This window comes from Equus quagga, chromosome 3 (genome assembly GCF_021613505.1).
Source record: "Equus quagga isolate Etosha38 chromosome 3, UCLA_HA_Equagga_1.0, whole genome shotgun sequence".
NCBI classification, from domain to species: Eukaryota; Metazoa; Chordata; class Mammalia; order Perissodactyla; family Equidae; genus Equus; species Equus quagga.
Window position 1 is genome coordinate 19,631,667 of NC_060269.1, and position 13,201 is coordinate 19,644,867.

The window sequence follows — 13,201 nt, forward strand, 5'->3', positions numbered from 1 at the left end:
GTACTTTAATAATTTTAGGACTTTTCTAAGATTTGTTTCTCCAGAAACCCAAACCTGGAGTAGAGCTTTGGAGTCAGAAGATTTTATTCTAAATCCTGGTTTGGCTAAAACCATGTTTTTAGACAGTTTTTAAACTTTTTAAACTTTCAGTTTGTGCATGTATAAGATGTGTACTATAGGAGAACCTACATCATAAGCATAACGTGATGATTAAATGAAATATAGATATGAAGCTTTTGCCATTGCCTGGCACATCTTTAAATGCTCAGGAAGTGGTAGCTATTACCATTCCATGTTAAATGCCCTCTTATGAGCTGTGAGTACTGAGAAAGTTATTTCTTGGCTGTTAAATGTGATTCTTAATTGTCTTTGTGTGACTGCTTTATATTCAGCTTGCGATTAACCAAGATTCTGTGTTTTTTTCCATAGAGTATACTTACTTAATAAACATCTTTCCCTCTGTATACTTACCTAATCTGACTCTCACTTTCTGAGCACCGGCCTAGTCAACTGAGATCATTTTCATTTTGAGTCTTTATCTTTCAAAGACTGATTCTGGGTATTCTCCAAACTGAGACTAGAAGTATCCTATTCAGAGTAGCAGGGTCAAACCATTTGACAATTTGCAATCTAGTAAATACAGCTAAGGCTGCTGAAGAGCTCGCCTATTGTATTCTAGGGCAACTCTGGATTATAAAGGCAGCTGTGAGTTATAAGGGTAACACAATGACTGAATTATAAGGATTGGAGTCCATGGAGATTTGAAGTAGGAAGATTATTGACCTCGAAAATTTCCTCCAGTCTCTCCATCAGACCTCTGGAGACTGCTTTGAGTTGTAAATTAATCCCTTTTCTGGCTAGGTTCCAGACCATAAAGATAAGGATGCTTTAGACTCTTTCATCCCTTTCTCATTCTCCTAAGTATGTATACAAACCAATTTTATTCTACCAGCCTTATCACCATAGGAATTGTATATGATGATTTGAAACTGAGGCTAAGGTTTACTAGCTTCTTTGACAAATGTTAATGAGCTCTGTTTTTCTACTAGTAAAGAGCCATATATTCAACTGATAATATTTTCCATAGATTTTCAGGTATTCAAGGCTTTTTATTGGAAATTAGCAAAATTGGAATGGGGTACTTGGAGTTAACACTGCCTTTTTTCTTCAGTGGAGACACACATAAACTTTATTTTTTCTCATGAGAAAGGGTATAAGTTTTAGATACTTCAAATAGATAAGTTTGTTAAAACTATTCTGGGAATTATTTAATAATACGATTTAAGTTTATATTTAGTATGTTTTCTTTTGTAGGTTTCTTCAGTTATTGGCGTGGCAATTTGGCAAATGTTATTCGATATTTTCCGACACAAGCTCTAAACTTTGCTTTTAAGGACAAATACAAACAGCTTTTCATGTCTGGAGTTAATAAAGAAAAACAGGTAAGTATATTTTAATATCTCTAAAATTTTCTAAGAAATAGATTTGTCTTACATGTGATGTTTTATTTGGTGAGGAAGTGCTCAAGTGGTAGAAAATAATTAAAACACAGTAACTGTTAACATAATAGGTAATAAGTTATAGAAATTATATATGAAAAGCAGAATTATATGAACTTTGACAAGTTTCTCTAAGCCTCTTGACACACTTTTAATAACTAAAGAATCTTTTGTCTCAAGGCAATATTTCTCTGAATAAATATTAATTTTAATTAATTTACATTTTGTTATCAGTATTCTACTGCACTAGGAAAATCCAGCATTTTATCTACTTTTATTAAGCAAAAAAAGTGGTCAAAAGATGTATTCCTGCCACTGAGATAATTTATTCCCTAAAGAAGAAATTGTTTCTTCTTTATGAGTAAGGATCTCTTTCACTGAGATTAAAGAGCATAGGAAGATCAGGTCAAGCAAAACAGGAAAACGATAAATTTAAGTTAGAGAATTCTCTTTTTTTATTGCAAAAGTGGTTTTTCTTTTCAAGGTAATCACTCCCTTGGTTACAAAATCTCGGTTTCAAAATTTCCTTCTCGTATGAACTATATGTCATTTGTCCTGGTCTCTGCTTTTTTTAATTTTTATTTTTTTAAAGATTGGCATCTGAGCTAACATCTGTTGCCAGTCATTTTTTTTTCTTCTCCCCAAAGTCCCCCAGTACATAGTTGTATATTCTAGCTGTAGGTCCTTCTGGCTCTGCTATGTGGGACACCATCTCAGCATGGCTTGATGAGTCGTGCTAGGTGTGTGCCCAGGATCCAAACTGGCGAAACCCTGGGTAACCAAAGTGGAGCACACAAACTCAACTACTCCGCCACAGGGCCAGCCCCCAGTTCTGGTCTGTGTGTTGTTGCCTCCATGTACACTGTACCACCTACGTTACTCTCAAGGTCTTCCCTTCACTCTTATGAAGTCTATTCCCCTTCTTTCTCTTTTTCTCTTCCCTTCAACCAACCAACCAACCAACCAAGCTGTCCTAGCAGGTTCTTGAAAAGCAACTGTTTGTGGAATGTTTCTTTGTTGCTCTCTTTAATTTCCTTTTATACCATTTATTGCCTTTTTTTGACAATTTATATTTCATTAACAAATGTTTATTGACTGCTTTCCACTGTATGTAATGAAGTGGGCGGTATAAAGGTAATGAGGAAAATTCTTTAGACTTAGAATCAGAAGATCTGGATTTGGATCCTGGCACTCTGCTTATTTAGCCTTGTGAGTTTTTGGAAGTCACCTCTCTGATCCTTAGTTTCCTCATCTGAAAATTGGATATAATACCTACTTCATAGTTTTATTGTGAGATTTAGATGAGATTACATGTAAAGTGCTTATCATAATGCTGTGCTTTATGGTAGGCACTCAAAAAATGTTCCTGTCGTCTTTAGCAGACAACTCTAATAATTGGAACTTCTCTTGACTCAGAACCTGTGTCAGACCCTAAGACCACCTTCACATTCAGTGATTCACTAGGACTCAGAGAACTCAGAAAAGCTATTATACTCATTACAGCAAAAGGATATAGATTAAAATCAGCAAAGGGAAAAGAACAGAATCCAGGAAAAACTAGCTACAAGCTTCCAGTTGTCCTCTCCTAGTAGAATCACATGGACAGCACTTAATTCTCCCAGCAATGATGTGGGACAACACATATGATATGTTGCTGAACAGGGTTGCTCACCTGAGCCTTTGTGTCCAGAGTTTTGGGGGGAGTCAGTTTCATGGGCATGGCATGTGACAGACCTTTAACCTCTTAGTCTCCAGCCACTACCCCTCTTCCCCAAGAGGTCAGACTGATACAGTTTAGCCCAAAGCCACAAGCAGAAAAAAACAGTTTTCTACTGTAAGTCACATGTAGGCATAAACTGCCTGGAGTGGCCCAAAGCCTCAGGCATAGAAAGATGCCCTTATCAGGTAGGATATTCCAAGGGCTCAGAGGTTATGGAACTGATCAAGGGCCAGTCCTGAATATCTTTTCTGTATGTGCAGGCTTTGGACAATGCAAGCCTGCTGAGTGGACCCTTTATTGAACACTTCCTATCCCACATCCCAAAAAGATAATTCCTATAAGACTAAGCTAAATGGAACAATTAACTCTAGAATTAGCCAGAATTTCTATGGTACTAACATCTATTCCTAGCAGTGTAAATAATATGGCTCTAAAAATTTTAAGTTAACTTTGATCCTTGCTAAAAATCTGTAATAAATTTCAAATTAGTAGGGCCTGAGGTAAAAACATTTTTAGTGTGCCTATAAAGAACATACTGTCTTATTTATAATGTAAAGGTATTCAGTCACAATTAATAGTGTAGTATTTAAATATATATTATTTACTAAATGTGGATACTAATACCCTTATTTTTCTGCCATTGGGTATCAAAATTTTATCCTATATCTGTCCTCCCCCAACAAAACAGTGAAGAAAATATTTTTGGGCTTTTTTTACCTGATCTTAAAAGAGGCAGAGAAGATAGAAAAAACAAATACCATACGTGAGTTTAAAAGTGATTGATCTACCACAATGAGATATCACCACAGACCTATCAGAATGCTAAAATAGTGACAACACCAACTTTTGACAAGGATGCAGAGAAGCTGAATCATTCTTACATTGCTGTTGGGAGTGTAAAATTATACTGCTGCTCTAGAAAAAGAGTATGACAGTATCTTACAACTAAACATGGGCTTATCATACAACCCAGAAGTTTTACTGTTGGGTGTTTATCCTAGAGAATGAAAACTTATGTTCACACTAAAACCAATGTACACAATGTTCACAGAAGCTTGTTTTATAGTAGACAAAAATCTGGAAATAACCCAGATGTCCTTCAGCAGGTGAGTGGCTAAACAATCTATGGTGCATTACACCATGGAATATTACTCAGCAATAAAGAGGAACAAACTTTTGATTAAAAAAAATGTATGATTCTACTTAGGTACCTAGAGTGGGAAAATTCATAGAGATAGAAAGTAGAATAGAGGTTACCAGGGGCTGGAGGGAGAGGAGATGGGGAGTTGTTATTTTAAATGGGTACAAAGTTTCTATTTAGGATATGAAAAAGTTTTGGAAATAGGTAGTAGTGATGTTCATACAGTATTGTGAATGTACTTAATATCACTGAATTATACATTTAAAAATGGCTAAAAGGGTACATTTTTTTTAATGTATATTTTACCGCAACTTTTTAAAAAAGAACAAATTTTTTATACATGGCAGCAACTTTGGATGCTAAGTGAAAAAAAGCCAATCTCGAGTCATTTGCTTTCTGATTCTGTTTGTATAACATTCTTGAAAGGACAAAATTATAGAGATGGAAAACATAATAGGGGTTGCTAGGAGAGAGGCAGGAGGCTGTGGCTGTGAAAGGGTAGCAGTGGGGATCTGTATCATGGCACTGTTGACTGTGGTGGTGGTCACATGAATCTGCACATGTGATCAAACTGCGGAGAACTAAATAGACAGGCACATGGTGAAATCTTAACACTATAGATTTTTATCAGTGTTGATTTCCTCTACTATAGTTATGCTAGATATTACCATTGAGGGAAATTGATTGAAGAGTTTACAGACTCTTTCTCTTATTTCTTAGGATACATGTGAATCTGCAGTCATCTCAAAAAGTTTTTCAAAAATAACCATGGTAGGCAGGTGTGTGCCTACTATGTATTGTTTCACTGAATTTTCACCTCATCCTTTGAGGTAGTTATTTTTATCCCAAATGTGTAGATAAAGAGAGGAAGACTCAGAGCTTAAAGCACTTGCCCAAGTCATTTGTTCAGATCCTATAACTCTCAAATTTGGATCCTTGTACCACACTCTACTTGTCTCTCAGCTGAGGTCGCTAGACTGGATGAGCCTTAGCTGAGCCTGGGCATAAAATGTTTCTCTGCTATCCCTTAGCAGTTTCCAGCACAGGCCTCAACAGAGAAGACTTGAACTTCTTCCAGCTCTCTTCCACGCCTAGACAAACTGTTAGAAAAAACTTTGGTCCCAGGGCGTTTGTTCTCTGATGCATCATTGAGTCTGTTCACACAGTATCTATTTGTTGACAGTTGACAACAAACAGGACTGTTTTTCTCCAAAACCCTCAGACTCTTTCATCCTCCTCTCCCTTCCTGATTCCTCTCCGTGTCCTTTTCTTTTACGGTATAGTAATATCTGAAATTGCAAGCTTACAATAACTGAAACTCATTTATACTGATAGACCACCTCTCCTGGGTCTATTTTATTTTCAAACTTAATTGTGGAGGGACAGATTTTGTTTGTTACATAAACATTTGCAGGATTATCATGCCACGTAGGTTCTAACTTCTTTTTTCCTGCTGCTTCTTCCTTCCTTTCTCCCCTGCCGTCCCCTTCCTCCCTTCCTTCCTTCCATCAGTAGGTTGGCCATACTATTTATATATGTTGTGTCTGTCTATGTTAGTTTTTCATAGGCCCCACTTTCACTATCAGAAGTGTCCTAGTTTGAATAATAAGTTTTATGGTCATCTACCCAGAAAGTCATTGATCTGCCCTCTTTCCCTTATCTGGGAAGGAAAAAAAAAGGTTAAATAGAATTAAGGTGTACTTTATAAACCTTTATGCTGCATATTGTGTTTGGTTTGGCTTATTTGGTCGTAAGAAGCAGAGACACAAATTACCTCAAGAAAAAGAGGTATTTATTGCAATGACACACTGGTACTAGAATTTAAACCAAAGGCAGCTCTAGGGATCAAATTATACTCTTCATCTTTGTCTCCCAAGTCACTTGGTCTTTCTCTCTCTAATCTGCTTTTTTGTGTGTTTGCTGTTTTCTCATTATTGCTCACCTTTTTTACTTACCTATATATTTTTTATTTCTTTTAACTTCAATGTTAATATCATAGTGGTCCCTCCTGATCTTTCAGAGGGTCAGAGATTCTTTACCTGGGATCCATGCATGCTTGAGGAATACCTTAATCACATTAAAAGTGTATGTTTATACATAGATGATTTTTATTGGAAGAGGATATATAGCTTTCAACAGTCTCAAAGTAGACTGAGACCTGAAAAAAGTTATTTAATACCTTTTCCATTTCTGTCCTTACTGCTAACTGGCATAGAATTTCTAGAGTCAAATTCCCAAAAAATAGACTCTGGCCTAGCTCATCTTTTTCCACCAGGTTACAGATTATCTACTAGACTGTGGATTAGCTACCCTGGTGTCAGATGCAATCTCCTGATCTAATTTTCTCTGTGTGATTATGAAACATGGGTACCTATTCAGAACTTGAGTTTCACTTAAAAGGAGCTATGGGAGTCTGAGGACAGTAAGTGGCATTCCTAGTACCCTTCATTAAACTAATATTTATTGAATGCGTTACTATTACTCTGGGCAAGGTCCCATGACTTGTTGTGTGAAATAAAAAGATGAATTAGTAATCCTGGCCTCAAAAAAATGCAACCAACTGAAATTTCCATAAATTGATGAATGGATAAATAAAATGTGGTAAATCTGTATACAATCATGTGCTGCATAAAGAGGTTTCAGTCAGTGACAGACTGCATGTACAATGGTGAGCCCATAAGATTAGTACTGTATAGCCTAAATGTCTAGAAAACTATACCATCTAGGTTTATGTAAGTACACTCTGATGTTTGCACGATGACTAAATTTCCTACTGACACATTTTTCAGAACATATCCCCATCATTGACACATGACTGTAATAGAATATTATTTGGCAATAAAAAGGAATGAAGTACTAATACATGCTACAATGTGAATGAGCCTTGAAAACATTATGTTAAATGAAAGAATCCAGTCACAAAAGACTACATATTGTGTTGTTTCCTATACAGGAAATGTCCGGAACAGGCAAATCTGTAGAGATAGAAAGTAGCTTAATGGTTACCTAGGGCTCAGGTGAGTGTGGGAGGATGTGGAGTGACTGCTAATGGCAAAGGGTTTCTTTCTTGGGGTGATGAAAATATTCTGAAACTGGTGATGGTTGCACAACTCTGTGAATATACTCACGATCCACTGAATTGTATACTGCACGTGGGTGAATCATATGGTGTGTAAATGTATCTCAGTAAAGCTGTTAAATTTTTAAAAAGTGCTAATAATAATAATCCTGGCCTCAAGAAATGTATAGTCTGAAAGAGGTAAGTTAAGACATGTACACAAATAATTATAAATTGAAAATACAAAGTGATTATAAGTACTATTTAAAAAAATGAAAATCTGGAACAAATTGACACATTTTACATATTGGTCACATGATTCACCTTTAAATCTCTGAGAGATGAAGTATTTATGGGAAGAGGGATTACATACAGTTTTGGCTGGGTTAGAGGTCGGAGCCTTCATTGGAAGAAGGAGAATTTAAATTAGAGCATAAATCAATAACTTATTGTCTAAAAACGATAGGAAGGGCATTCCACACCAAGAGAAAATAAAGTTCCAAAGTTATCTGAGACCCAAAACTATTGTTCGAAACAGGAGTAAGAGAATAAAGCAAGAAACTGAGTTTGACTGGCATATTATTCACTTTAATGTATTTAATGATTACAGCAGCCTTGTACCCTAGATTTTCTATAACAGCTCTAATTCAAGTATTCCTTTCTTCTCCAGTAAGCTCTACATGTTGAAGAGCAGTTTACTGGATGTAAGCAGGGCACATTTTACATGTTTATCAAAAAGAACCTCAACAACCCACGTGAACCAATGGATCAATAAGGTCTAATTTACATGCCACTCAACTACATTATAATTGATTTCTGCCAATTTTCATGTTAGCATTTGAACATAATATATATTTTTGAGCTGTTTAAGTTTAATTCTACTAAAATTACAAAATAAAATTGTGGCATTATGAAGTATTACTGCCTGCCCTCCCACCACCAAAAAAGGACACAACTAAAGCCTCCATAGGTACTTGACATTTTAGTCATAACTAACACTATTAACAAAAAGTTTATAATCTAAAGAGATGATTATCTTATGTGGCCTTTTTTGCTATGTGGGCGACTTTTGCTGGAGGCCATTAAAACACAATCTTGGAATTTCAGTATGTCAGCATCTAAACTGTATCTCCCAGACTGCCTGGTAGAAACAAAGGCTGCATGGACATCAAAAGAAGTATTTTGGATAATATGATATGCATTATCATAGATGTTTACTTTGTAAAAGCAGTTTGTAAATCTGGCTTTTTAACCTTAATAAAAAATAACAATTTTAAACAGTGGGGTTCTGTAGTTTAATAACCACTTTTTAATTAATATGTTTCAGTTCTGGAGGTGGTTTTTGGCAAACCTGGCTTCTGGTGGAGCTGCTGGGGCAACATCCTTATGTGTAGTATATCCGCTAGATTTTGCCCGAACCCGATTAGGTGCCGATATTGGAAAAGGTATGGGATTTTTAGAAATACTAAGTCTTCCTTTTTTGTGTTTTGAACGATGTGTTATATACTGTAGAGTTATGCTGTAACAACAGTGTCAGATACAGTCTAAAAATTTTATTCTCAACAAAATAGTAGAGTCATAGCACCTAAAGATTACTACTTTTTTCTTTTCCCTTAGAAGAGGGAAGGGGAAGGCCAACATTGTAGTAACAAAAGAGCAAACACAAAGACTGCTTATAACTTAATTCCACTTTTTTCCCTAGAGAGCCGCCTCCCAGATCCCTCCATGCACTTATTCCTGTCTCCACTATGGCTTCTCTCTACGTTAGATGTACAACTCTCATCCTAGAGATTCCCTTTGCCTCTGCCCTTACTTATTTTATTTATCACATCTTCTTATGTTTTTGTTACACCCTTGTTTTGGTAGATTATGTTCCTTGGGAGCTTTCTCAGAAGAGTGGATGGGAGATAAATTCAGATCTTGCATGTCTGAAAATATCTTTGTTTTACCCTCTTAATATTTGACCACGTATAAAATTCTACCTTTAAAGTTATTTTCTTTCACAATTTTGAAAGCATTGCACTGGATTCTAGTTTCTAATGTTACTCTTAAGAATTTGATCTCTTACTGCTGATCCTTTTGTAGCTGGCTTTCTTTCTTTTTCATTGCCTTGTATCCCTGATGATCTGACATTTCACAATGATGTATCTTTGTGTGAGACTTTTGTCAGTAATTGTGGAGGTAACTCACTTGGCCCCATTCAGTCTGGAGTCTTGTGTTCAGTTCTGAGGAGTAAGTCACTTGGCTGCTTAGGGGGAGGTTGTGGACTTTGAGCATCCGGCTGCCACTTTGCTTTCACCACAACAGTTGTACTTAGTTCCTCTGATTTCTAAGCCTTTCTGAGGTTATTGGGTCAAATGGCTCGCTTCTCAACAATATCTCCTTCTGCAAGATAATAGGTTTCAGCTTTCTCTGCTCTACTTAGTTACCAATCTTCCACCTCCTTTCCATCTTGCTAAAATTTGTGGATTTCATTCTCTGTCATGTACACTTCTTTGCCTATATGGCTTTAAACCTGTTTTATTCCTTTATTATCATTTTACTGGAATTTCTTAAGCAAGCTGAAATTCATTCAACAAATATTTATTGAGCGCCTGGTGTCAACCAGGCCCTGCCTCAGATAGAAGATGTGTGTCTCGCTCACACCTCCCCATATAAAACATGGAACTCATGACTTCTGTACCTTATAGTCTAGTGGAGGACACAAGTGATAAAAAAATGAATAAATGACCAAAATATACTGTCACTTAGAAATAAATGCCATGAAAGAAAATTTAGAAGGAAGTGACATCGGTTTTAGATAAGTGATCAGAGAAAATGCTTCATAAAGGTAGCAGTTTGAGCAAAGATGAAAATATGAGTTGCATGTATCATGTTTAACTGGCAGTCCAAATTTTCTTATTGTCCAGAAAGTGAAAATAACTCGTGTATCTTGTTTTAAGTTCACTTCTGTGGTGGTGTTTTCTCTCAAAATTGGGAGAATTTAGTTTATTTTGAAAGATGGTATTGTATATATAATACTTTAAAAATATTGTCAAGGAGGTCTAGGCCGAGGAAAGATAAAAACAAAACCAGCAAACACTAGAAAGATATAACACCTCATCTAAAATGTTAATGATCCTTAGGGTTACTAGTTTTTAGGTTTGTCTTTTTGCTTTATGTGTCTTTTTGCTCTTCAACTGAACCAAGTCATGGAGTTTTTCATTCCTAAGTATTTTCTGAACTCTAACTAGTAACTTCTCGTAATTTTATTGAAATGTTTTAAGCCAGTCAGATTGCTTGAATTAGATTGCTTTTGTAAGAGATTGATGTTTTCAGTTAAAACCTTTTAAGACACTACTTGAAATCTTAATTATTTTTAAACAGATGGGAAGATTTTGATTTGTTCCCTTTTTTGTTAGATTTCTAAGTGGCACTTCCACATAATTTAAATCTATACAATGTTTAATTAATTTACTTTAATTAAAGTGTTTATCTGATATATAATATTGCTAATAAATTTTAAATGGCTTTATTTTAGGTCCTGAAGAGCGACAATTCAAGGGTTTAGGTGACTGTATCATGAAAATAGCAAAATCAGATGGAATTGTTGGTTTATACCGAGGGTTTGGTGTTTCAGTTCAGGGCATCATTGTGTACCGAGCCTCTTATTTTGGAGCTTATGACACAGTTAAGGTAATTTGGGGCTTTAACTATTAGTATATGTTAAATAAATGGTTTGCCTCTTTTTATTTTTCTAATTAGTAATATGTTCAGCGATTATGTTTATTTTTAATTGTAGAAATGAAAATAAATGATGAAATGAGGCATTATAGAAATCTGTTTAATCATAACTTAGCCATAACCTAGTTAAATTATGACTCTATTATAGATCTAACTTTAGCTATAAAGCATAAACCCAAACATTAGGTTTTTGTGCTGTTTGTACTCAAAGCACACTATACATCATGTTGCAAATAGAAAACATGCTGAGTAGACTTACATCATAATCAAATCTTTGTCATATAGAAAAGCATCTTCTAACAGAGGTTTTCTGATTTTACATTCATTTTATTATCATTTTTTTACGTGCAAATACTTTACTGTCACCATTTTGGAAAGTAAGCACGGCACAATTAGTTAAATGTGTAAATGTTACTATAGCTCAGTTTCCTATTGGTACTGTTCAGCTCTGTATTATCTTCTCCAGCTTGTTCTACAAATTCACCTTTTTATTTTAGATTTGAATATCACTTCCATAAAGTAGGAAAGAGAAAGATTAGGATAATGACTACCATTTTTTAAAGCTATTACTTAGTTCTACGAACCTTGTTAAGTACTTCACATCTCACAGTGTAATTTCCTAATAACCATTTTAAATATAGATATAAATATAAAATAATAACCATTTTAAAGATAGATAACCTAAGAATGGTCAAGTAATTTATTTAAGTGGCAAGCAGAAGTTCCATGCTCTTAATTACTACATCTTAATGCTTCCAAAAGGAAGCAATTGAATTAATATCATTATTATTTACTAAATAAGATTAAAACTTGAGGGAAATTTTATGATGGTTTTGTATATTATCTCTGCCCTCCCTCAATAGTAGAAATGCAGTTGAATGTCATTTTTATTGTGGTCTGGACATATTACTTTTAGTTTGTAGTGTATTTTTTAAACAGATAAGTTAATGGAAATTACAGGATCTTGTGTATGTTTCTTTAATCACGGAAAAATTTATATGTACTCTCCCTCTGCTTTTCTCTGCATTTCTTTAGGAATGTTTCTTTACTAGCTTAGAGCTTTAAAGCTGTTTTTCAAATATCATCTATTGATGATAACAGCAGGCATTCTTTAATTTTTTTCAACTTGATGAAGAAGAGCCGTGGAAGAAGAGTTTTGGTCACTGGTGCTCTCTCTTCTAGTTTTAAGTGCCGTTAATAACAAATTTCTTGTAATAGCAAATATGCTTTTCCTTTCAAGTATGCTTTTAAAGTATGGCCATGGATAGCATTCTGCTTTCTTATGGATCTCCTGTTATTATTTTAATCTTTCCACATTAAATCCAACTGTTCTTTATTGCCTTTTAAGTGTAATTGAACCCTCTTTCATATAAGAATTATTCTTTGACTTAAGGATTTAAGATATTTTGGAAATTTAGATGATTACTTGATATGTTTTTCTTTTCTAGGGTCTGTTACCAAAACCAAAGGAAACCCCATTTGTTGTCTCCTTTTTCATTGCTCAAGTTGTGACTACGTGCTCTGGAATACTCTCTTATCCTTTTGACACAGTTAGAAGACGTATGATGATGCAGGTATTTCATATTATTATTTGTAAGCTTAATCAAGTTTTCCAATATCTCTGTTTTCAAGTATAATTTATTCAAGTTTTAGAGAAATTTTGGCTGAAAGGCGTAGGTCATTTGTTTTACTTACTAAAATAAATGGATGATGTCTTCTGTCTTGTATTCTTTCCTATCCCAAAATAGCCATCATCCAGCAAAGCTTCTTTGTCATTTGCTGTCAGAAGAGAAATGCCTTCCACTCCTGTAGCATATATTGTTTGGAGGGTATAGGGGGATGGCAGGAATTGGAAGAGCATGTCTATCTTTTTTTTTTTTCTAAGATTTTGTTTTTCCTTTTTCTCCCCAAAGCCTCCCGGTACATAGGTGTATATTTTTAGTTGTGGGTCCTTCTAGTTGTGGCATGTGGGATCCCACCTCAGCATGGCTTGATGAGCTGTGCTGTGTCCGCACCCAGGATCCAAACCAGCAAAACCCTGGGCTGCCAAAGCAGAGCAT

General features: G+C 35.2%; 1 protein-coding gene across 1 annotated transcript in view; it reads left to right on the plus strand.

Annotated features, from left to right (window-relative positions):
- The window catches only part of SLC25A31 (solute carrier family 25 member 31), a 32,916-nt gene that overhangs the window by 15,100 nt on the left and 4,615 nt on the right, over positions 1-13,201 (plus strand). The window contains exons 2-5 of the mRNA XM_046657582.1: positions 1,315-1,442; positions 8,746-8,863; positions 10,939-11,093; positions 12,590-12,715. Coding sequence (XP_046513538.1) covers positions 1,315-1,442; positions 8,746-8,863; positions 10,939-11,093; positions 12,590-12,715 — 527 coding nt within the window. The remainder of the gene's footprint in view (positions 1-1,314; positions 1,443-8,745; positions 8,864-10,938; positions 11,094-12,589; positions 12,716-13,201) is intronic.